The 27,630-nt window shown below is 35.7% G+C and overlaps 1 protein-coding gene across 1 annotated transcript in view; it reads left to right on the forward strand.

The window, feature by feature from the left end:
• The window catches only part of LOC129738781 (uncharacterized), a 117,877-nt gene that overhangs the window by 64,287 nt on the left and 25,960 nt on the right, over positions 1–27,630 (forward strand). The window contains exon 5 of the mRNA XM_055730075.1: positions 6,042–6,656. Within this exon, the coding sequence (XP_055586050.1) occupies positions 6,042–6,656 (615 nt within the window). The remainder of the gene's footprint in view (positions 1–6,041; positions 6,657–27,630) is intronic.

A 27,630-nucleotide genomic window follows, 5' to 3' on the forward strand; every position in this document is an offset into this window, starting at 1 on the left:
TCCTACCGGATACTTAGCGAACACTGGTTTTGCAGGACAGCCGTCCGGCATTCTCGTAACATGTCCTGCTCAGCATATCAGGCTAGTCATTTTTGTGATGGTCCCTAAGGCCCATTTGGGTCCTTCCTCCACCCCATACGCTTCTTTAGAAGTGGGAGGGACAAATTATCCTAAGGGTAATTTCGTTTTACTTTAAATTTTCTTATTCTGTACGACTTATTTAGTCTTACTCCCGCGTATGTCCATCACCGTACAATTTAACATCTGATTCTTCGTCGAGTCATCGCCACCTTCTGGGTTATACTGGATTCATCCTTCGCCACCACACTCAATTCTCCTGCACGCCGCCAAAGATGGTTCTCAACACTCGTCGCTTGTATACTCCGAGTGTGCTCAGGTCCTTCTCAAGCAATATCCATGTCTCGGGCCCGTAGAGGACAAACTGTCCAATAGACTGGCCCAAATTTGTATGGGATGATTTTTACAAAAATTTTTTCAAGGCGGCACCCCTTAGATTGGTGCATTTAGGTTCAAAAATGACTTTCTGAAAGTTTCTGGTCATTTGGCAGAAGCACGAGCTGGCGCAAAGGACTTGAAATTTGTATGGATATTTTCGGCAAAATGTATGAAAAATCGACATACTTTCTCTCTTTGTGTTCTAAAATATGTTTCTAATGTGCTAGAAAGCTCAGAATTTCAGGAATTGTAGTTCAAACAATGACAAACAAGTTTGTAGAAGATTGTGAAGCGATACGAGTTGACTGTGATGAGTTATTTGCAATTGAATGTGTGATTTTTTTCGCTTTCATCGATATATCGTGAACGGTGTATAAGTGGATTATTAGTACTAACTTGATCGCATTGTCACACAATGAGAATAACAGATAGAAAGTTTGTGTCCTCGGCAAAGTTTTAGCTTATTTTATACAAAATATCTTTGCAAAAAGTTGAAAGAAAGGTTTGAGAACTATGAACTGCTGAGTTGTTTTGTGATTAGAAAAGAGTTTTGGTTTAAATGATCTTTTTTCAACATTTTTTGCGTTTATATTGCATTATTATATCACACATTAAATTACAAATAACTCATCACAGTCAACTCGTATCGCGTCATAATCTTCTACAAACTTGTTTGTCATTGTTTGAACTACAATTCCTGAAATTCTGAGCTTTCTAGCATACTGGAAACATATTTTAAAACACAAAGAGTGAAAGTATGTCGATTTTTCATACATTTTGCCGAAAATATCCATACAAATTTCAAGTCCTTTGCGCCAGCTCGGGCTTCTGCCAAATGACCTGAAACCTTCAGAAAGTCATTTTTTCACCTAAAGGCACCAGCCTAGGGGGTGCCGCGTGGAATATAAGGATTTTTTTCGTTATAGGCCAGTCTACTGTCCAATAAGCGTCATTTTCAGGTTACACTTTTTGCCCTCTCGACTTCATTGAGGACAGTGACCGTTCGGTAGTTTTCACAGCCCAATTTGTCTCCCTTCTTGTAGATGGGGCATATGATCCCCTCCGGTAGCTGTTCTGTGTCCCATGTCCAGACTATGTACTGGTGTAAGCAATCGGCCAACTCGTTCGGACCCATTTTGATTAGTTCAGCTGCAATGCCATCCTTGCCAGCTGACTTGTTGCTATTCAACTGGCGATAGGCTTCCTTAACTTCACTCATCGTTGGGGCTCCTCTACGTCGTTTACTACGCCTGAGATGTATCTTTCCCCACCATCCTGGGCACATTTGCGCCATTTGGGTGATCATCGATGTGCTGCTCCCACATTTTGCTGCACTTCACGATTGTCCGTCAGGATGCCTCCGTCTTTATTCCGGCACATTTCGGCTTGCGGCACGAAACCTTTGCAGGATGCGTTTAACTTCTGATAGAACTTTCGTATTTGCTGGGAACGATGCAACTTGCTCCAGCTCCTTGAGCTCCTCCTCCAGGTTGCGCTTTTCTCCTGGAAAATTCGAACACGCTGTCTCTTCCGCTGTCGGCGATCTTCATGTTTCGACGGGTGCCTCTTTGCACTACTGTAGTCCGTGCGGCGTTTTCTCATCCATCACCCTCCTAGTTGTTCCATCGAGTTCGTTCAACATACCCGATGACGTTCTCCGTAACGCTGTTGATGACTGTCTTGTTGATCCCAACAGTCCTCGAGAGGGGCTTCAGAGCTCACCCTCTGCCGACAGCTCTGCTTCGAGCGATTGCGCGTAGTTTGCTTCAACCTCAGGTTACTTTAGCCGTGCGATATTTTTTTTAACCGAGGCGAGCATCGCCTTCATATGTGGTTCACTTCGGAGAGTTTTGGGCGCATCTTCAGCATCACCAAATAGTGGTCTGACTCGCTGTTGGCGCCTCAACAGGATCTGACCTTCGAGAGGTGCCGGCTGTCTATCAAAACTTGGTCGAGCTGTGTCGTTTGGTAGGATGATCTCCAGGTGTACTTGTGTGGGAGGCGGTACTGGAAAAAGGTACTAGGTACGGCTGTTCGTTCGGAGGCGGCGAAATCTATTATTATGAGGCCGCTTGCGTTGGTCAGCTGATGCGCGCTCAACCTTCTTATTGTCGGTTTAAATTCGTCCTCCTGGCCAACTTGAGCGTCAAAATCCCCGATGACGATATTGATACCATCCTAGATCGGCAAAAAGGATGAAAATCGATTCGATTTTTATCCGTTCTCCAGGTGGATCGGTCCGAAATCGGATACGGTTTTAGTCCGAAATCTCGCGAAAATGAACATTTTTATCGGAGACGCAAGTCCTGTCAAGAAAAATTAACAAATTTCGAATAAAACCTAACCGAATCGTAATGAAAACCAGGGGCAGGAAGACTGATGAAAAAAAAATTGTTCAAACTTCAAATTTCTCTCATCAATCTTCCGACTAGTGCGAAGGTTCAAAGTTTTCTTTCTAATTTAGTAATTTTCAATAAAACTTTTATGATGCTGAAAAGCACTTGTAATGCATTTAACAATTATTTGATCAGGTTTTGTTTTTTTCTGGCAAATTCTTACAGGTTCAGGCATATTAATTCTTTCAAATTTCGTTGAAGTTTTGAAGCTGATAAAAAATTATTGTTTGATTAATGGTTGTCCTAAAAAGAGCTTGAATGACAGAATAAGATTTTTGGTAGTTTCCATGAACTGAAAAACATTTTTATATAGTTCATAACGTTAGAATTGACAGACTGGCACTGGAAAATCCAGCTGGTGTATTCGATTCCGATGTTTACTTTTGAATCTGCTGTAATTAAATCAGAATACTTAAATTTAGCACCTAAAGCTTAGTTCTGTTAGAAATGGGACACTTTCTTTTGCTAATAGCTCATTTACTAGTAATCTGACATTCAAATTTTTTACAGCATTTTGCTGCCTGTAAAAAGTACTTTTAATCCTATTTTTTCCAAAATTTTGAATTAACGCGTTTTTGAGATATTTACGATGTAAGAGAAAATGAAAAAAATAGTTTCGCACAGTTTCCTTTAAAGTTTGTCATTATTAAAACGATAGCTGACAAAACTGTCGATTATTCAAAGAATTACAATATGTGAGTGTTGGAAAAGGATGCCAACACTGTCGAAAATGTCTACAAAGTTCAAATCAAGCATTGGAGTGAAGCACATGATCGGCAATTACGGTTAAGAGTCATCAAGGAAGTCAAGACAAGCATTTTAAATTTTTGATAATCAAAAAAAAACTAAGGGTTGATCGCTTAAATGTCAAAAAAAATTCTCCGATAAGCTGAAAGTCTTGCTTCGTTATGAGTCATCCAAACCTAACTTCCAACAGCCAATTTTTGCTTGTTCCAGAGCTCGGAAGCTGTATAGCCAGCACCGAGGCTATGAGATAGATGATTTCTGATGAACGACAAAACTTATGAAAACCTCTATTGAAAAAAAATAATCCAGCGTTTGAATCCTATACCATGTTTGCTCGTGGCAAATCCTATACCATGGCGTGCTCGTATTTCTGGTTGTTTAATATAAAATATAATGATTTGCCAAGATTTCACTTCTGTGGAATTTTTTTTTTTTAACGAAAACTTTGGTTTTCTTTGTTTTTTAAACCCTAAAAGAGTAATCTTGTATGTACCCTTCGCAACCTACGATCTATACTAATCTATCGTACTTTAAATTCAATCTCATGATGGTTTTCCTTCGTTATTGTCAAATTTTGCCGGCAGAAATTTCTTTAAAAACGCTTAAAAGGGGCTCATAAATAATCAAGTTTTGTTAATTTCGAAATAGCAGTATCCACTAAATTTCCCTCAGTATCTTTTAAAAAAGAAGTATTGGACCAAAAAGTAGCAGAAATCGAAAGAGGAGAATGCAGCCACCTAAAATTCAGATTATACGAAGTAAAAGTTTGAAAAACTGATCAAAATCATGACTGAAAAAAAGTGTGCGCAGGCCGATAGGAGGTACATAGAATAAAGTAAAGAAATTTCTTACAAAAAACGATAAATATTATTTCAAATTTTTTCTTGAATTATCATAAAGTTACCTTTATTTCCTTCATAGAAAATCTTCCAATCAAACGAATGATTTTAGAGATACACGCATTCGTAACTGTCCGATTTCTAAAAGAACTAAGCTTTAAACAACTGAGTTTCATGACTCGATACACGAAACGAATCATCTAAAGTTAAAAATTGAACGATTACCAATCTTAACTAAAAGTGCTGACTGTTTGCCAAACAGTAAAAAACGACACAGCGAATTTCAGTCTTCCTCCCCTAGACGATAACCTGTATTTTTGACAGTAATCGGTTCGATGGAACAATCGCTACCGATCTGGGATGATTTGGAAAGCGGCACATTCGTGGGTCAATCGACCAGGGGTGTCAGGTGTCCTGATTTTTCAGGAGATGTCCTGATTTTTCAAAAAAGCTTGATGTGTTCTGATTTTTGAAAAATGACCTTAGAATGTCCTGATTTGCCTTGATTTAAAAAAAAAATCTAAACTATTACTAAATTTATTGCTAAATGGTGAGAAAATCATACAAATCTTTTATAAAATAGTAGAACCAGTTTAAACGATAATAATCTTTTGTTCAAATGATATTTTAAAAGTGTTATTCGATATTAACTTCAAGCTATCCAAGGTTCATTTCGCTTTAGTTGCAAAGTTTATAGCGTCTTCAGCACCTGTATTTCGCCTTGAGTTTTGCAATCTAAGCAGAGCTGCATGGTATTTTCATCAATTTAATAATGTCCTGAAAAATCCTGATTTTTTCATCGCAGTGTCCTGATTTTTGTAAAAACCACCTGGCACCCCTGCAATTGAACCCCACCCGATCACACCCTTCTGCATCTCCCGATCACTATAAAGGTGCTCGTGTGTGTTGCCCCAGTGCTGGTAGATAGTATAAGGTTACCAGAATATCCGACGAATTTGATCAAAACCCAGGAACAACACAACACAAATAAAAAAAAAATGAACTTGAATTTTTTTTAACATAAGCATAAATTCGAATTTTCATCTACACTATTTGATTTTTTTTGGTTTGTAAAATAAAACGAATTAATCCGGGGAAAATACGGACTTTTTTATAATAAAATTTTCATTTCCCCAATTTTGTAATAAATATCCTGGCAAACCCGGATAAAAATGGACAATCTGGCAACCTTAGTTTTGGTAAGCCGCTAATAAGTTTAGCCCTTTCTGGTGAAACTTTATACGAATAAAATTCGTGTAGGTTTTAGATAATAATATTATTAGAAGCTAATTGTTTTCGTCATTTGAATACATGGCAAGAACTGGGGCAATGTGATGAATAAGATTTTAAATAGGTTTTTTATGCATTTCTTTTTTATCAGTTTATCATAACGTTTCCAATACTTCACTCTTCATCAATCATCATCCTAAAATATCTTTCCTCAACATAAAAAAAAACCGCTACCACATACCACGATCCCTAAATTCCGAACGAAAGCGAAACCGACGGCAGCGATCAGTTTCGCTCGAATTTGCCCACATGTAATTATCTCATCATCAACCGTCGTTATCTTCTGTTCTCCGTTCATTCTTCTCTTTCCCAGCGGCAGTCTTCACAGCGGCGGTCTGCACAGTAGCCTCGCCAGCAGCAATTTGCATCAACAACGACTGGCCACCCGTCGCTCGCTGTCATCGCTTTCGTCATCCTCCTCTTCAGCGTCTTCGACATCGGCCTCACCCAACGGCGGAAGCCACCCGGCAATTGGCGGAAACAACAAGAGAACAGCGACTTATGCCACCGATGATCCCTCCAAGATGGTCATCAGTTCCATCCGGAGGCTGCAACATCCGGGGACCTTGCAGCAGCAGCAGCATCACTTTTCGCACCTCAGAACAGCCGGAACAGGAAGTGGAAACAAGATGGCCTACGGTGGAACTGGGAAGTTGAAGCCTTATCAGCATCAGGCCTCACTTTCGGCACCCAATTTGTTCTACGGATTCAGTAGCAATGGCTTGAACGGGAATAGCGCCATAAAAGTGAGTAAACTGGTGCAGCTGCCCATCGGAGGAGGAACGGCTCGGTTATTGGAACGAGGAGTTGGTAGTTCCTCTCAAGCTAGAGTAGATTCGGGACCGGGACACAAAGCAGACGATCGACTACAGCAACAACAGCAGAAGAAGTACAAAATTCTGACCATAAATGAGGTCGAGGACGACGGGTGAGTACAAACTTAATCGACGATCTTCAACATGATAACGTAATTACTCATTTATGCGAGGTATGCCCCGCCATAATTGTTGGAGGCGACCGTTTAAGTGCAAGTATTCAATTGAACACGAGAAGAGTGGAAATGGGACGATAAAAACCTGTCATCGATGATCAAAACAAAAAAAAATTGGTGTCATACCGGACCCCTAATTGACCTAATAGGCAGCCGAATGCGAATGAAATGAAGCGCGATGAAAGGTGTAGATATTGGAAATTTTCTTCTCTAGTAGGTAGTTTCTTATCGCCTCGGTGAAGTCTTTCATACCGGCCTTTTATTTCCTGCTACACGTAAGTAACGGTGCATTCAGATAAAGGCAGCTGAATAACTTAAGTCTTCCACATCAGATCAGCTGGTCCTCCTAGTTGCGCTAATAACGTACAAAGCAGTAGTTCAAAGCATGAGCAATAATGTCTTGTGTGTAGTTCGGTGAGCATCTTGCTTATCGTGTTCTCGATAAGACAGTGATGATAGAGTAATTTGAGCAGTATTGCAGCCGGCAGATATGTTTGATGCAAGCGGAAACATGCTGATGACGCTTCATTGTTGCGCATCATTGACCAAGAATTTCTGAAAATTTGACACAAAAATTCAGTTTTGCTTATAAGGTGTGTATTTGATAAAAATGCAACACTTTGTTTTGTGAATAACTTTTGAATGCATGAATTGAAGTTGATGAAATTTTCAGCGAAGTTACCTGATAGTGTAATGTTTGTATGTGCAAATTTTTGTGATGTTCTGTCAAGTGATTTTTAGATAGCATACAATGAAGAAATTTTTCGACTTCGATTTTCGGACAACACTTGCGCCATCTATAGTGTATACTATGTACCACCCTTTTTTAATCAGGGCTATTATCGATTACGTTTCCTGTTGCCTGAAGCTTGACCTACAAAATAACTAAAAATTTTGAATTTGGTCGAAATTATAACAAATGTAGCCGTGTCAATCGTTCTGAAAGACTGAGTAACTTGCAGTACTAGACATTAAATTATTCAATTTGTCTCCGGGAATTACAGGCGAGACTTGTCAACGAACAGTTTCTGGTTGGAATCTCGATAGGTGACCGCTGAAGAGTTCGTTTTGCTGTCCATTACGAAATTTTTCAAAATATCTCCTTACAAGCAGTCCAAATATTTTTCGCAGCATTTGACCACAATTTTTTGATTATTTTCAGCTTTTCTACTTTGTAGAAATGATGTCAGCTAGATGAACCAGTCAGAAAAATTTGACATTTTTATCACTTCCTCTATTCATATTTTCGGATTGAGCTTGAATAAATCCCACATTCCTCTCACTTCATGGAATCAATCATCTTCACTTTAATTCAAATTTAAGCTAACTATTGGATCCTCTAGGACTTATTCTCGCCCCTGCCCAAAAAAATTTGTCAATGATGTATCAGTATTGGACGCTATCTCAAAACTACTTGACATATTGTCACAAAATTTTGTACAATTACACATAACATTACAAGGTAGCTTCACTGAAAATTCATCAATTTCCATTCATGCATTCAAAAGTTATTCACAACACAAAGTGTTGCATTTTTTTCGAATACGCTCTTTATTAAAATGTTTATTTTGAAATAGATATGCATATCATTAGACTTATTTCAGTGATGAGAACTGAAGTAGTAGTTTAGTAGTAGTCGTAGTCGTTTAGAAGTAGAATCTGCATTTGGAGCGCCTCAAACATCTTAATTGGGTTGAAATAACTTGTTGTCACTGATCTTTTCCATATCTGGTGTCTTTTTTGATAGCTTCAAAAAATCATTTATTTTGAAAATTGGCCATGTCACAGAATGTCGAGCAAATTTCATAACAAATTGCTGTCGCGCATTTTCGACGGTCAGTGACTTTCCAGAAAAAAAATTTGAGTCATTTTAGTGTAATCAGAAATATTTTCTCCAGGGTCACCCTAGATAACGCCCCCTGCATTGATCCCTACAGAAGTACATAGGTACTTATGAAGGTGTTAATAAAATTTTGTTAATATTTTAAAGATATTCAGTTTCTTTTTTTAGAATTGAGAGTAAGAAAATAACTTGATTTTTACGAACATTTTTTATTTGAAACACAACTTTGTCGAAAAAAAAGTTGTGTCAAAAAAAAATTTTTGCAAAATGATAATAAAAAGTCATCTTTTAAGCAAGACAAGAGATATAGAATTATTACTGCTAGTTCAGGAGGTGGTGAGCCCGGGAAAAGAATGCGTTGTGACGTCACGAAAATTTGCTTTTTTTAGCCCGTTCCAGACTTTTTATTTCAACATTATTATAGTTTTTCTTAAATAAAAGACAAGACAATGCGCTTCAATGAATAAATACAAGTATTATTTTTTTAAATGAAAATAAGAATTTTTCATTCGCATATTCACGGATTTTTCAAACGACTCTAATTAAAACATTAAAAAACGGCCTTTTCGAACATTTGATTCGAGAAAACAAACTTTCATTGAAATATAGTTTTAAAGAATCTTTGTGAATCATAAAGCAGGTAGTTATCGGTGATTTGAAATAATGTCTAAAAAAAGATCAAGTTCTTCATACATCAATTTTGATATGAAAAACTTGAAAAAATTGGTTCTATTACTTGCTGGATTTGGGCAAAAAAAAAAATATTCATGGAATAAATGCCATGTAATTAAAAAAAAACTTTGACCATGGTTTATTCTATAGATGATCATTTTCTATAAAAAAAAATCATAAATCTCTCATCAAAATTTTTTTTAGTAAAATTATTCCAAAATAAACTGGCCTTGATTGAAATTTTAACCTCAAAGAAAATTTTACTAGAAAATTCAAATCGAATCTCGTATTCACATGAAATCTAACAAAAGAGACTTAAAGCTTTATCTATGGCAATATTTCATCTGAAAAACGCATTTCAATTAGGGTTATGAGAAAACAGATATAAAGCTTTAAAAACGGGTTATAAGCGTCGATTTATGACAATTCATGTTGATTTTGGTAATTGACCCTTCAAAAACTAATTTTTAAAAACTTAAGGATGAAATACTTGTCACAATTTAAGCTTCGTGAAAAACTATAATGAATAGAAACCGGCCGATAGAGACTTAAGAAAATGATGCAAAACTGGTTTTTCATGTTTCTTCCGAATAAAATTTCTCAAAATTTCATACAAATTTCAGGTTTATTGCGCAATCTTTTTCCGTGGTTCGATTTCGCATAAATTTATAATAAGCCTTGGCTCAATTTAAGCTTGTAACTTGTAAGATTTCCATAAATCGCCTAATTTGGTCACTTTAGAGTCCATTAACAAACAATCAATAGAACTAAGGCTTTTGAAATTATCACTTATTTTTCCTTTCTTTTGCAGTTCAACTAACTAATACTATAATGATTCAGAAACAAATTAAAATGATTTTACGAATTAGTTTTCCCTAGTATAGGGTGTTTTTTTTATAATATTCACGTGATCACACAAATATACTTCGAATAAAATTTAAGTTTGCAGTGTTGCAAGCCTTGTCTGTTTTATGAGCCTTTTTGGATTCAATGCACTTAATTTTTTGAGAATGAATGAACCTATTTTATCATTATTTGTTAAGCTTTCCTAGTTAAGGAAATATTTATCTTATGATTATATTTTGATTTATTTCATGTAGCTAAAAATAAAATTTCGTTACGTCACAACGGTTTGAAAATCGTGAATAAAAAAAAATCGCGTTGTGACGTCACGAAACTAAATCGCTGAAAAATAAATTGAAATTAAAATTTACAAAAACAAAAATTTGATGGTTGTAAAAAATTGATAATTTTCTGAAATTTTCATAAAGTTTGAGTGCATAAAAGAGCAGAGAAGTACGGTAGTAAAAAAAAAAAATCAGAAAAGCGAAAAAAGTGGCGCTTGGTGTTGTCACGACTTCTATTGTTTATATTTTGATAACGGTTTGTTCAATAAAATACATTTGATTTCAAATTGTAGCATTTTTAATTCTGAACTTAGAGGTATATTTTTTCAATGTGCGCAATATACCGTAAAATTTACATACAACTGAACCCTTAAATGTTGAGTTATTTTACTTCAATGTTTCTGATAAGATGCAATACAAATGTTAGTTATATCAAGTTTTAAGGTTATTTGAGTTATCAAGTCGAAATAGAATTTAAAATTTAAAAAAAATTACACTTTTGACAATAAAAAAAAAGAATTTTATTATTATATTTTTTTAAATTGATATCAAACCTTTGTTTCTTTGTTTCTTTGTTTCATAAAAAATTATAAATGCCAAAAAAAACCGAATTTTGAAACACATATTTATCTTCGTGTTATTGTGAAGTTTTCAAAAGGCATGGTTTATGCAAGAATTTCATTTTAAATTCAATCACCGCCCGTACTTTTAATTTTTTGATTTATGTTTTTCGGTGACCGTAATACGAAATTAAAATGCTGATTTTAACAGTTTTCGGCTCAGTTGTTTTTCCGCCAGCCTCAGAAAAAATGTTTTTTTTTGCCACGTGTTTCTTCAGTAGCCTTCCCGAAAAAAATGCTCAAGGCTCTTCCGAAGGCTAAATCCGGATCTGAAGGTACTCGGGTTATGATTTAAATTTTTTGTCGAAACATGCGAAAATATGTTTGGAGAATGTCGTTTTTTTTACTTTTTGAATATTTTTACTTCATGCGATGCAAAAGAGGAAGAGTAGGCGGTGCTCGTAGAAGATGAACGTGGTTTTTTGACAGCGAAATATTTTTGAAGAATTATATGAAAAACTAAAAATCAAGCTAAATGTTTCAAACCAGTGAATTTCAAATAATTTTAATGCAAACCGCACCCAGCGAGACCATTATTCAAGCGGTAACGACTCCAAACAAACAAATGGAACTGAGACCGAGATGGAAACCGTACAAGCTAAATTCAGGAAAACTTTTATATTCATATGTTCAAAAGGGATCAACAGTTCAGTACTATGTATATTTATTACCGAAAAAGTGCAGCTTTTGATAAAATTGTTAAAAAAATGCCTAATTTTTGAAAAATCTGTATAAAAATATTGCAGTTTGGTACATATTTGAATATATAGGGGAAAACAGTACAAGACGCATCAGCGGGGTAAGATTGTCTATGGAACTTTTTCTCAAAAAAACGCTAACCTATGGCTTCGAATGATGTTTTGCTTCATTTTTATTGTAGCAAACAAGCTTTTTTTTTATCATTTATTGAATGAAGTGTTCACAAAAACGACTTTAGTTCTTACTCAGTAAGAACTTCTTAGAAACAGAAGGATTAATGAAATCAGTGTAAAACTTGTTATTTTTCATGGGTAACATAAAAGGTTTTATGGTAAACCAGCCTGCGCAATATGATGGAACTACAGCTTATCTTTTTTCCACTCGTATGCACTTTCGGAAGACTATAAATATTTTGTTGTATTTTACTAACTTCCCACAAATTTTAACTATAATCAACCATATCAAAATTGGGGCAGAATGCCGACAAGACCACGTGTTTTAAGAAAACCTGAATATCTGGCTGTTTAATATTTTTAGAAAAATTTAATCAAAATCGTGTTTTTATCATAATTTTTCTTTATGATAATACGTAAATCTGATCCCTGAATCATCGTAAACTTTCAATTTGGTTCTTAGGTGATTGGTATCGCTGTAAACAGCGATTTTGCTTAACTCGTGCGTCTTATATAGTTTTCCCTTTGTAAACCGACAAAGGGACTCGTGTAACTTCAAAACAGCTTACAATCCTGTAATCTCGAAATGGAAACAGACACTGACAAACAAATGCAAACGCAACAAAAACAAACTGATAGAAAACCAAAAAGAATAGACGGAGGCCAATAAAATGTAATATTTTAAAATTGTTTATTAAGTTAAAATCTATCGTTTAAAATATAATTTTAGTGTCCACTGAAGAGAAGCGAATGCCATAAAGCATGAATCACCATGAATCTGGACGCACTGTTTATTATACCATTGCGCTTCTAGTTGTTGAATCTGGAATGTTTTGACAGTACTTTGTTCGGAAATGTTTCCTCTATCAGTGCTGAAAATTTCATTACGATTCATTTTGTTCCAAAAAAGTTACACGTGATGGAAGCCGCGAGACGAAAATAAATTTTGGACACCCACGTTAAAAACCGACGAGGTCGGGTTAAAAAAATCGCGAAATCGTTAAAAATGCTCAAATCAACCGTGTGCACCGTTCTCAAACGTTTCCGTTAGATGCATACTATCAATTGGCAGGTTCATACCAAGCGTAATAGTGGACCTAAGAATCAGAAACTGCATTTGAAGGTGTTGAGAACGATCAAGGCAAACACAGGGTAGTCGGACTACGACATCGCCAAGAAATTCAACGACGACCGGTGTACCGTCAGAAGGACTCGTCTGCGCGAAGGAATACGATCCTATCGGGCCAGTAAGCAACCAATCCGGACATTGAAGCAGAATTTAGTAGCCAAAGGACGTGCCCGGAAGTTATACAGCAAGATTCCAACGAAGAACGACGGATGCATCCTCATGGATGACGAAACGTACGTGAAGATGGATTTTGGGCAGCTTCCTGGCCAAAAATTTTATAAAGCACTGCACTGGTCAGGGTGATGTCCCCGCCAAGTTTAAATTCGTTTTTGCCGATAAGTTGACAAGAAAGTGTTTGATCTGGCAAGGTATATGCATCTGCGGACGAAAACCCTGGTTTTTGTGAAAAACAAGACCATGGACTCCGAAATGTACAAGAAGGAGTGCCTTGAAAAACGTTTTTTTCAGTACATCAGATCTCACAAAAGGCCATTAAAGTTTTCGCCAGATTTGGCATGCTGCCACTACAGCTAGGAGGTACTACAATGGTATTGGGCCAACGGGTGGATTTTGTCGAAAAGGACATCAACCCACCCAACTGCCTTCAATTCCGCCCTATCGAAAAAAATTGGGCAATTGTCAAGCAGAAGATGAAGAAGAATGGTAGGACGACTCGGAAAGCAACTGAGATGAAGAGATTGTGGAACAAAATGGCCGCTGAGGTCAGTGAATAGGGTGTCCAAACTTTGATGAGTGGTTCAAGACGAAATGTTTGAAATTGTATAAAAAAAAGCATCGAAATTTTTTTTTCTTATTTATCCTTTAAAGTGCAATAAAAACCCTACATTTTAATTACAAAACATTATTATTTCGTTTACATAGCTCCGAGAGAGAGAGAGAGAGTTTTAATGCGTCCAGATTTGTAGTGATCCATGCATTAGTAGCTCGAAACGTATGGACAACTGGTAAAAAAGTTTTTAATCATTCGATAACTCGCCAAAAAAAGTTGATTAAAAAACGATGAACATATTACTACCAAAATGCAGTTTACAAGTCCATAAATATATTTCCTGCTTATTATTCAGCATTTTATTGAAGTATTTTAAATGAGATAGGACTTGTTTATATAATACAATTCTGGTTCACAATGAAATGTTTTACTTTTTATTAAAATAATTTTTTTTTATATGAAAAATGAAACAGGTTATCATCTTTAAGGGTTTGAATAAGTAAGACAGAATCATATACAAGGACAAGAACAAAACCAGTTTAATTTATACGTTAGCTTTAGTTTAGTTTCTATGATTTCAGGAGAATAACCAGGTTTGATTTTAATTTGCTATCAAATATGCAAGAGTGCTAATACAATGCATTTCCAACGATTAAGTAGAAAAATGATTCACAAAGCTCACGATAACTCTTTTGCTTACAGCAGAAAAAAAACAAAACCAAACGGTTCCGAACCGAAAAGCCAAGCAATGTTTATGGTTTGATAAACTTGACCTACACCTGTTGGCTCGCGTGTCTCACGTATTTAGTGTAGGTATCAAATTTATTACCGTACGACAAGCACTTATTCGGTTGTCTTCCACCTATCTTCTGAACTAATGACTAACTTATTAACTTCCAACGACATGGTCTTCATCAAAACCTGCCCGAGCTTCCCCTCAAAAGCTGTTAGAAGAGGTGTGACATAAAAGCTTTTAAATAAAGCTTGTTGGCTCGATGACTGGTGCTGCAGGTGCTGACATTTTCCAGGCCATCCACCCGTTTCAGTCTTTATCGGGTGCGCGTTCTGTAAGGAGGGGGATCTCAGCAGTCCAAGTTTATCGTTGAGGAGTTCGTGTTGTTGTTTACATATTTTTTGTTTTTACTTTGCTCCCCCTCCCTCGTTTGAAGATCGGTTTGGATCGGATCAGCTGCTTGCAGCGAGGGTGATTGTTTGTTTATTTCTGGACGATAGAGTCATTTGTTGGCCGGGTAGTGTGTGGTATATTGGTGAGTCAGAATTGGTTTTACAACTTCTTATGAAGAGCGTTGTTGTTCATCTTGTTTTATTTAAAAACCATTAATGTTAGCTTTATCGACCGATGGAAGCATACGACTGGTTTTGTTAGTATAAATGTTAAATTCAACATTGTGTTGTTTTAAAACAATACCAACGAAAGTCACGTGGATATCTGTGGTATCTATATTTACAAAAGTTTTTTTAAAGGGTTGCGAAGGAATTGATCCAGGTTTTTTTTATTACTGACACTTAAGTTCTAAGCAAGCAATTTGAAGAGTTATGCCAAAAAAAAAATTATGCCAAATTTTTGTTTGAAGAAAGTAGGTATTTCTGAAACACCACATTTTTTGACAAATGTGATGATTATAACTAATAACGTTTTCATTTATTTTTGACTAGCACGGTACCAGTGCCAAATTTAATAAACTTTTTTTTTTTTGTTTCGATTATAGTCGTTTTACCATCTTTACGGCATTCGCGACTTTATCAACGTTGCAGTCGGCGGATCGTCATTGAAAAACTTTTCCGGTACAACTGCGTTCGATGTTTACTCTTGGGCTCGAACTCACGGACATCGGCTCAGGAGACAACAGACCTGCCAACTGAGCTATATCACAAGCCCAAATTTAATAAACGAAAACACTAAAAGTTTTTAGTTTTTATCTATGACTTACAACCTTCTGCACTGATTGAATATACTTTGCACAACCGTACTGAAACTTTATTCGTCATTTAAAAATTGATTTTTCAACTTCTATGAGTGATAACTTAATGCTTTAACTTTTTTGTCTTTTTTTTAATACCGAGTCAATAGAAAGGTAACAGCAAAATCAGAATCCCGAGAACTTTTTAACCACGTTTTTCAATTGTTTGATTTTTTGGATTTTTCACAGCCTACTACGGTAAAAAATAGACTAACTTTTATGTTTGAGAAGATAGAGAAAAAATTTGGTTTAGAATGCTGTAGATATTATCAAGAGATGAAACATTGCTGAAAAAAAGAGAGCTCTATTTCTATTCAGTTTGAAATTATACAGCTTTTAGTTTAAAACATACTTCAAATTTGTTTTTATACTTAACTATCGCTAGTTTTGAACGAACATAAATATTATGTTCAAAACACTAATTCAGGCACTCAATACGCTCATTAATTTGTATGGGAGCCCTCCCTCCCTTACTTCCTCGCTTGAGTGCGAAGGACTCAAAATTCCACGGATACCATTCTCTACTTGAAAAACTACTCCATGTCAAATTTCACATCAATAAGTTCAATAGTTTCTGAGTTCTTGAAGCACACATTTACAAGTTCTCTCTATTTGTATAGAGAATTTGGCGATTTTTTGTAAATTTCATTCAACGATTAAACGCTCTAATCAAAAACCATATCTCTAGATTCCTGGTGTAGTAAAGATTGTTATATTAACTATTAAATGCAATGAACGATACAATTAGGAAAGATATCTCAGAAATCTTATGAACCACCCCTCTCCCCTTGAAATTTCCCAGTGGTTGTAAAAGATAGTTTAAAACGTCAAATGCCTTGAACTCATGGGGAAGACGATAATAAATGTTTCCCTCTAAACTTCATTTTTGGACCACTGTGCGATTGGTATCTTTAAACGATTTTAAAGCTTTTTTTTTTAGTTTTTAATAGAAAAGTTTTTCGTTAATGTTTTTCAAAAATGTTTGATGGTATATTTGATGCTTCCAATTGAATATGGATAAAGTTATGTGCATTTGGAACATGTTTTAATTTTAATGATGATCATAAATCTTTATTATCTCGTTACAAAACTAAGAAAGAATACAACAAATTTATTCGTACTCAAAAACGGGCTTGTGAAGATAAGTTGTTTCTGTGACTAATTTTTGATACTTTCACGTCATGGAGAACGGTCTAACTAGTAAATGTTCTGAAGACACCTAACGGCTAAAATGAAAGACAAAAACACTAGGAAAAATGGTCAACTTTACGCTTTTTTGGACCACTGTGCAGTGCTGCCAGAAATTTTAATATTACTGTTTCTATAACATTTATAAAAAGAAGATTTACCCACATTTAAACATTTTTTCTAAACAATGTAACAGTGTTGGTCATAACTTAAGTTTGTCTCCATAACGTCCGGTAGCTCGAACCACTTTAAATTAATTAAAAACTGGCAACCTTGGCAAGACTTGTCTTCCGATATCGGAAACTCATCAGAATTACATACAGTAAAAAAAGCCAATAAGGCTGCTCTTGGACCAAATTCATACCTTCTGAAACTGTGATTGGATGGCAATGTTGCAGCCACTAAGACAGACAGTTGGATTAAAAGGTCAAATTATGATTGAATAGATATGGGGCTGTCCATTAATGATGTCACGCAAAATTTAGAAAAAATTAACCCCCCCCTCTCCCCTCTGTCACATATTGTCACAAATTCCGTAACCCCCCTATTGTATTACGTCACGTTTTCCTAACCCCCTCCCCCCCGGAGTAAAATTTTCAACCCTTTAGAAATTTGATTAAAAATATTGCTTTTTTTAAATTCATCAGTTTTATTCAAAGAATTGAAAAAAAAGGTTAACAACTTTTAACAAGCCTTCAATCATTGCTTATAACACATTTCAATCATGAGTCCAAAGATTATGTTGATGATTTTCCATATCAATGACCGGGAAAGTCGAGGCAGTAGCTGCAGCATCAGCGACGATGTTGAAACCATCCAAATCTTATTCCTCTTCTTCAATCCATTCGCAATCCAAATCTTCTCCACAGGTTAGAATAGCCAAGCAATCCTGTTCACGTTTTGCCATAATTTTAGTGGGACGGACTTTTCTGAGTGTTGCAGTGAAAGTGTTTTTGTGAACACAAAAGTGATTACGTGAGTATTAATTACTATTCATTTAATGGATGATGCAAGTATAGTTTTATTGAATTTAGAATAAAATTATTTGTTATTGTTTTTCTGTTTTTTTTGCAATGATAAGTGATGTCACGCTCAAGCTGACCCCCCCTCCCCCCATGTCACAAATTGTCACAAAAATCAAAACCCCCGTGACAAATGCGTGACATCATTTATGGACGGCCCCTATGATATAAGAAGATGTTAGTTCAGGAAAAAAATAGATTAAATTTTTACAGAAAAATACACAGGAAAAACCGTGTGAATATTGTGGTGAAAAAAGAAAAAAAACCTACAAAGGTTAATCAATCAGCTTAACCACTTAAAAAATGAACTATCAATATGTTAATAACTAAGCATTTGGAGGAGGCACCTTTTCTTTCCGTCTTGTATCAACCATGAAAATGAGCGAAGCGGTAAAGCTTGATTAAGCCTTAGTCAATTCTGTAGTGTCCGCCCAACGTCGTTAATTTCCCATTTTCACACCCGTAGAATCCTCCTCACTCCGACCGCGTGTGACGTTCTCTACACTCCTCCAGTGCTGTCAGCTCTTCCGTTCCTCTTCTCCCGGTCCCAAGGTATTTCATATAGTAAGGTGTGTTATGATTAAACACAATGCATTCTTGGTTAAAGTAGAACCCTACATCCCTACTTTTCTTTAAATGAAAAATAAAAACGAAATAAATATAACAGCAACGTCAATCCGTTTGAACAAAACCTACAAATTTGGACAAATTAGTTTAATCGTTTGCTAAATTATAAACTTATTCTGTTCTCGTTTCTAACTTTAAATAATCTCTGTTTTAACTCGAATTCTGAAAAACTAAATGGTTAGCATCCCCTCTCCCCTCATTTTCTTCAATTAAGAGCCTTGTAAACTCAATGCGTTGAAGCTCTTCAAAAACCAGCTTTAATATTAAATTTACGTGTCCTTTCACCATCGCATATTTTGATGGCTTTTGTGAGCCAGCTTTGAACCGTAAGCTAAAACCTTTCCTGGTTTGTACAAAATTTACAAGTGAAAACCGTGACTTCACAACAATTATATTAGAAGTATAAACAGTGTTTGCGTGACACTATCTCATATTTATATAAAAACATAGTCTCAAAGGACCAAGAATAGCCTAATAATTTAGTTATTGGAGAAACTATCAAAATTACTATAGTTATAAATAATAAGATTTATGAGCTGTCCAGATTTACTATGTCTTGCTTATTCGTCTTAGAAATTTATCATAGGTTAATCTTCAGCTTTCTTACTCTCTAAGCCGGAAGAAACTGTTACCGATATTTGATAAGTTCAAAACAAACGTGTTAACCTGTTGACTTCATAGCTAATTGTTTAAAAATTAGATTATGCTGACCGAGAATATGAGCAAAGATTTCAAAGAAAATATATATTCGATAACAGCATTTAACATGCTTCAGTATCTCCTATCAATCATTGAACAATAAATCACGAAAATCGTATGTCTCAAATCAACGACAGCGATAGGATCATTTCGATTTTCAAGGTTTTGTTTTTTTTTTACACCAATCAGCAACTACCTAAAATTTTCAACAGATTAGAATATTCCAAATATCCGAAATTACTTATCATAGACTTTGATTACTTTATCGCTTCTTTACAACACCTTTATGTAGTTAACATTCTTATTTCCATCACGACAACTCAGATTGCACTCTTCTACAAAACAGTTTAACTTCCAATGTGGAACATATAGCACACTTTATTCCCTTTCTTCTCCTACCAAAATGTCTTTCATAACGTTATTAAGGTTTTAACTCGTTCAATCAAATTGAAACTTGGGAGTTCGTAAGCTAACATCCCGTTTTGAACACGCTTCATTCTCTCGATACCTCTCTGGACCAAGAACGATACATTCCCTTAGCCATTTTGAAGGTGTTCCTTCTTCGCTACATTTTTTTTTTAGTTGCATGTCCACCACTATGATTAAGGTCTTCTATTTTGAGATTTTTTTTTTACTGGAAGCTACCACTCTCCAGAGCTTCAATATATCATGATAGAATTTCATCTGATAAATTCTATTCTTTCCACGATAATTTTAATTTCTCTGAAATCTCTTTTGAATATTTTCCGAATTAAATTCTTGTGTAGTGTTGAACCTAGTACTCTAACACCCAAAAGTAGTACACATCCTAGATCCCAAATATTTCCTTATTGTTATTCATTTCTTCAGTTGGACACTTTTCTAATGCCAATCGTCTAATGATCCTTTCTATTTCATTTCTGGTCAATTCGATAAACTTAAGTATCTTAAATCTGAAATGCCAACACAAACTTTCTTTATTTAAGTCCAGTTCTACTTATCTCCCTGCTGAGTCTTGTACTCATCGCTCTGTTCGCTACACTAGTAATAATTATGGCTATCGTCACACTTGATCCTGAGCTCTTCAACACAAGAGATACACGTAGCTCCCTGTTACTTTCAACGTTATGTCTAAGCTAAGGTTGTCAGAATTTTCAGCACGTATCCGGGCCGGACAATCCGGGCAATTTTCTTAGAAAACCTGGCAAAATCCGGGCATTTCATTTCTATATTGACGACCAAAAATCCGGGCAACAGGGCCGGGCCGGACTATTCCCTTGTATCAAATACCAGCAAACCCGGATAAAACCGGGCAATCCGGTAAAATAAGTCTAGGCTTCCTGATCTAGATAAATACTATTTAGCTCGTTACCTAGTTTATCTCGTCTCTAAGCCCATAGCTTTAGAATTATCATGTTTAGCTCCCTGCTAATTTAAGACACTCTCCACTCTAGGCACCTTGCGCTAGAGTTGAACATTGCTCCCGGCTTATGTTCCAACACTTCACTCTAGGCTCCCTGCACTAGAGTTGAACATAGCTCCCTGCTAATGTTCTAACACTCCACCCCAGGCTCCCAGCTCTAGAGTTGAACATAGCCTCCTGCTAATGTTCTAACACTCCACTCTAGGCTCCCGGCTCTAGAGTTGAACATAGCCTCCTGCTAATGTTCTAACACTCCACTCTAGGCACCCGACTCTAGAGTTGAACATAGCCTCCTGCTAATGTTCTAACACTCCACTCTAGGCTCCCAGCTCTAGAGTTGAACATAGCCTCCTGCTAATGTTCTAACACTCCACTCTAGGCACCCTGCACTAGAGTTGAACATAGCCTCCTGCTAATGTTCTTACACTCCACCCTAGGCTCCCGGCTCTAGAGTTGAACATAGCCTCCTGCTTATGTTCCAACACTCCACTCTAGGCTCCCAGCTCTAGAGTTGAACATAGCCTCCTGCTAATGTTCTAACACTCCACTCTAGGCTCCCAGCTCTAGAGTTGAACATAGCCTCCTGCTAATGTTCTAACACTCCACTCTAGGCACCCTGCACTAGAGTTGAACATAGCCTCCTGCTAATGTTCTAACACTCCACTCTAGGCACCCGGCTCTAGAGTTGAACATAGCCTCCTGCTAATGTTCTAACACTCCACTCTAGGCTCCCAGCTCTAGAGTTGAACATAGCCTCCTGCTAATGTTCTAACACTCCACTCTAGGCACCCTGCACTAGAGTTGAACATAGCCTCCTGCTAATGTTCTTACACTCCACCCTAGGCTCCCGGCTCTAGAGTTGAACATAGCCTCCTGCTTATGTTCCAACACTCCACTCTAGGCTCCTTGCACTAGAGTTAAACTTAGCTCTCTGCTAAGCACAAATACTCAACTCTACGCTCGCTGCACCAGAATTAAAGTTCCAGCTAAGCCAATGCTCCACTTTTCTAAAATAATTATATTCATAAACCTATGCTTTTCTTTTTATATATTTTTTTCAGTGTACTTCGACTACTGATCCTCTGAAAAGTTTTCAGCAAGCTTACACCTCCTTACGAAATCGTTTCCATTACCAGCACTGCAGATTTTATTTATTTTTTTTAGAGTCACATTTTTCTGTTTCAAAATACTCACTTGATGGTATCGTATGTTTCGCATTCCTTCATTCACTATTCCCTTTTTTTTAGAAAACCTAAATTTAATTTAATTTCGACCTTTTGAAAACTTTGGATCTTACCAAACAATAAAAACTATTAAAATTGTTTCTCTTGTTCAAGAGCGATTTCTATTACTCTTTCCAAATGAATCCATTAATAAATCTACACCACTAACAAAATATGTACACGCAGCGAAAAGGTTTTTTATTTCAAAGGAAAGTGCCGCAAAAACAAAGGATTTTTTCCTTTGGTTTTGGGACAAATAAAAAAAATTTTGGTTCAAAAGCATTTTCCTTTGTTTCAAAGAATTTTTCTTTTGAAAAATCTTTGAATCAAAATCTTAATACTTTGAAACAAAAAACAGTTTCATTTGATACAAAGTTGTTTTCGTTCGCCACAATGTTATTTAGATTTAGATTTAAAAAGATTGGTTCATTGAACCATTTTCCATTTATTCCAATTGGAGGACATATTTCCTGTTGTTTTGAAATTCCTATTAGGAATTTCAAAAAATAAAAAGGAAGAAATTTATATGTTAAATTTATTTTTATTTACAACAGATGAAACACTTGGCCACAAACTAGTTCACTAAAATCGATCCGGTCCAAATTTTTGTCGACCTGACCGCTGTATTTGGAGCGGTGTCATCGTGCGCAGCTTTCATCTCGGTTGAGGCATCCACGGAAACCATCCTTCGGCTCTGGTTCTGTAAAAACGCAATCACTTATAGAAAATCTTCGATATTCACTCTTTAATTAACATACTTACCATACTTCATCCTGAATCCTTCTAATATAGCTAACTCTGACCTACATTTTCACACGACCGGCCAAACTTGATTCGATTTTTCGGTTTTGTATTCTTCTTGCAAGGCAAATCAAAATATCTTTTGAATCAAAGGCTGAAGTTTTTATTTAAAGGAATCATTTCTTCAAGTTAAAAACATTTTCCTTTGGTTCAAAAAAAGTTGACTTTGTTTTAAAAGAAATAAGCTCAATTAACATTTATTTAGAATCAAAGTATTTGCTTAAATTCAAAATCCAAAAATATTTAGTTCAAAGAATTAATTCTTTGTTTCAAAAAATATTTTTTTGAATCAAAAACAAAAGTTTTTGGTTCAAATAAAACAGGAGTTAGATTCAAAAAAATGAATGTTTTGAAACAAAATCATTTTTGTTTTGGTTCAAAAGCCTAGTTTTCTCTGCGTGTACCTTTATCTTCTAGGTACCTAGGTACTTTTGTTTTTGTTTATTTTTCATTAAAACCAAAGAGCCATATTATAATGTTATTCCTCATAAAATTCTCAAGGATTCCATTTCCCTTCATCGCGCTCCTCTCGCAACTCATCGCGCTCCTCACAACAGCAAAACACTCGTACCCCTTAGACGGCCATTTCGGCTTCCGTTTTCGAATACAACATCTACCAGGTGCAACTGATTCTAATGTTCAGAAAACAATTGAATAACGTACCTTTCATGCTCCTGGTTCGTTCTCCCGATCGTCGCCAATTGTAGTGTCCGCCCAACGTCGTTAATTTCCCATTTTCACACCCGTAGAATCCTCCTCACTCCGACCGCGTGTGACGTTCTCTACACTCCTCCAGTGCTGTCAGCTCTTCCGTTCCTCTTCTTCCGGTCCCAAGGTATTTCATATAGTAAGGTGTGTTATGATTAAACACAATGCATTCTTGGTTAAAGTAGAACCCTACAAATTCATTGACTATGCATTTCTCCGAAACCCTTACTGAATTCACTTTAACATTCTTAAAAACACTTCTAGATAATTCTGTTAAGGAGAAAGTTTTTCAAAGAAGAAAAATATTATACTTAGAGTAAAAAATTGCAGATGCTTTTGTATAAGCTTTGATTCCTCATATTCCCCCTTCACAAATTGTATGGGCAAATTCTGTAACTTTTTTTATCGCTTTGTCCAAAACTACTTGTTTTCTGCTGACAAGTTGTTCCTAGACTTAAAATCATTACTTAAAAAGGGTTTCAAGATTTTTACAGTGTTGCAAGAATTAATTACGATTTTTGTTCATGATATTTTTTATATTTTTTTCATCAGTCTGCTGTGTGCTTCCGTCGCGTACGGTTTGTTTAGGTTTCGCACCCTCGCGTCTGTGTTTTTTCTCCTTGAGAGCTGTGCGAGGTGGCATAGAATAATTCGCAAAGCAGAATAGAATCGTGGAATTTGAAAAGAAACCTTTTCCAAAAGTGTTCAATACGTTGTAATACGACTATTGAAGAATAAATGATTTTGTGGCGAAGACTTCGACTTGTTTGGGTTTTTTTCGGCTTCGTGCTGTCCCGGCAGTAATGTGCGATGGATTGTGTAACATGCCCTGGAATGGATGATCTTAAAGTGGAAATGTTTAGAGTGATTAGGTGCTCCTAAATGAATTGTGATTAGTGCTCCTAAATGAAAGAAAATTGAAATTGTAAAATTTAAAAAAAAAATGGCGTCAAAATTAATAGACGCGGGGCTTTCCCCCGCAATGCAATTTTGTCGTGTTGGTCGAGTCGGAAAGAGACATAAAAAGCTTCCGAAGCATATGTGAATGTGTTTGTGTGTTGCATTACCAGTTACTGTGTAGCATGCAGGATGAGAGAGAGAGCTTTTTCTCAGCAGACACGCATGATGATGGAATCGTGTCAACCAGTCAGCGTACTATTGAAGCAGCTTGAACGCGTTTCGGGTGAGGAATTTCCAATTATACTAGTCTCTACTATAATTGGAAATTTCTCACCCATCTCTAGTAACTATTTTCTCGTTTTCTTTCTCTTTTTCTTTACTTTTGACAAAACGAAAGATAGGAGGAAATGCCTGTTTTTTTTGAAAAATAATTTCCAAATCAATTTGACTACACGCTGTTCTTAAAACATGTTCGCTGGCTTATACCGGCATCAGCATCTGCCAGCAAAGAACAAAATCGCTTAGGCTGAGGAAGGAGCTTTCAATCTACATTTCACTCTTTTCTCTATTTCTTGTTTAATAACAGTCTCTTTTCAAAATCAGCTATTTCGAGAGATATCAGACATCAGTTTTGCGTTTCATTTGCTGACATCCGGACGGGATCGATGTTGCTTATCTCATGTGTTCCATGGTATTCAGAAGGCTTGTAGCAACCAAAATCTCACCTCGAACTGCGCTGATTTTTCAACAATAATACGCTAGTACGTATTTTTTTCAAATGCACTTAACTGACGAACGTAATTTTTCTTTGTCGAATAGATTGGAAAAGATCATTTTGATGTCAATTTTTAGAGTTGGAGGTTACCGAGGCTAATGTTGTCACAAACATCAAATTTAACAAAAATAAATGTTTAACGATTGTCAGATAAATTAAAGGTGTGGAAACTCAAGTGCCAATTGTGAGTTGTTTGAGTAGTAAATTGAACTCATTTGATATCAATATTTTTTTTTATTTTTTATTTTTTTTATTTTTATTTTATTTTTATTTTTAAATTTGTGCGCAATGCTTTTTGTGTTAGGACAGTTTAAGATTTAGGTCTTTTCAGCCATCTTAAGAAGTTTCTCGCTTTTTTAGTGGGAATTTCATTCATTGTAAGATCCATCATAACTGAATTTCTATAACATCATAAGCTTTAAGTTAGCACCACAACTCCACCACAGTTTTCAAAGTTTACTGTATATTTTACATATTGGAAGATTTAATGTGAAAACTATAAAGAAAGATAGAACAGCAAACCGTCATTGTAGAGATAAAACAGAATTCTATTTAATGAAATTATTTTATCGGCTATATCGGTGAAATTGTATATTCTTTGAGAAAGAATATTCTTTCTCAAAGAATATACAATTTCACCGATATAGCCGATAAAATAATTTCATTAAACAAATTTACGGTGATTAACTCTTCATTTCGAAAAAAAAAAAACAGAATTCTATTTTCATTAGAAAACAGGATAAGGATTTTAAGGAATATTATATGGTACATTTTGTGAACCAGATGATAAGAAATTCATTGATTAGTGCAGGGATTGGGAAGAATGACAGCTTGCTGTTAAATTCCTTGAAGAAAAAAATTTATTAGTGCGTATGAATACACACTTGCTGACTCCTTCAACAGACTTGAATACTTTTTAAATTAAATCTACTGTGTGTTTATAACATGTTACATTCTAGGTGTAACAATAGAAAAAAAAACAAGTATTACAAAATATACTATCTGCACTGCATATCTATCTGAATAACTTTCATTCACTATTTAATATATATGTTCAAAAATTTCTCATATAAATGTACATTTTGAATATTTGGTCGGGATTCGACCAGACCGAACTGAAAGCCATCAGCATTTTTTCGAGTCATTTGAGTATAATGGGCAAATATTTTCATCTATAGACGAAATCTGCAAAACTTATCAACCCTATTCAATAGTTTCTAACCCAAGGAACAAATCCCATTGAATTATTTTAGATGTTTCGTTAGCGCACAAGAATATCAAGAGTTTCAAAATCTGCAGTTTCAAAATTTTCTCATGGCGTTCAGTTCGGTCTGGTCGAAGGCAGGCCATTTATGCTGTAACTTTTCAATTGAAATTGTAGTATTATCGTGCTAGTCTGTCATGATTGTACATATTTTGACCGCCCATCTTATTTCTAATTTTATTTATCATATTATATTTTGTATATTTCATATTCTTCATATCTTACATATATTATATTACACATATCCATTTACTATATGTTTATTTAATTGTTATTATATATTTACTAGCTGACCCGGTAAACTTCGTTTTACCTTCTAAAGTATAAATCGTAATAAATGTTTAATTTCATCTACACGTCCTTAACTGCAATGTGCTCGCCAATAGATTCTTATGGAAATCGTAACAAATAAAGTTTAATTTGTATTAGGACCCCCTATCATCAAAAGTGAGATCCTTGAAACTATTATAAAAACCATCACTGACCCAAAAAACCCTCGGATACCAAATTTCACTTCATTCCGACCGACCATTCATACGATGTGAATATAAGATGTGAAGAGATAATTTTGTATGGGGACCCCCCTTTCATAAAAAGTGAGATTCTTGAAAGTATTATACAAACCATCTCTGACCCAAAAAACCCTCGGATACCAAATTTCACTTCATTCCGACCGACCATTCATACGTGATGTTATCACAAAGAAAACGCCTCCATTTTTATAAATAAGATGTGAAGAAGAGATAACTTTGTATGGGGACCCCCCTTTCATAAAAAGTGAGATTCTTGAAACTATTATACAAACCATCTCTGACCCAAAAAACCCTCGGATACCAAATTTCACTTCATTCCGACCGACCATTCATACGTGATGTTATCACAAAGAAAACGCCTCCATTTTTATATATAAGATTTGAAGAGATAATTTTGTATGGGGACCCCCCTTTCATCAAAAGTGAGATTCTTGAAAGTATTATACAAACCATCTCTGACCCAAAAAACCCTCGGATACCAAATTTCACTTCATTCCGACCGACCATTCATACGTGATGTTATTACAAAGAAAACGCCTCCATTTTTATATATAAGATAAGAGGGAATGCATCTGGGGATAACCCAAGGGAATTATTGCAAGCGGAGTGGAGTGCCAACCATTGTAGGTTTTTGAGGGTTGGATGCCTTCTCTCGACGAACCATCGGCCGTGGAAGCCCTAGAAGTCAATTCGAAGGCCAAGCCACACAGACATAGGCTGGACCTTGCTACCGATGGGGGACTCATACATACATACATGATACATGATACCTACATGATATTTTTTATATTTTT

This window comes from Uranotaenia lowii, chromosome 1 (genome assembly GCF_029784155.1).
Source record: "Uranotaenia lowii strain MFRU-FL chromosome 1, ASM2978415v1, whole genome shotgun sequence".
NCBI classification, from domain to species: domain Eukaryota; kingdom Metazoa; phylum Arthropoda; class Insecta; order Diptera; family Culicidae; genus Uranotaenia; species Uranotaenia lowii.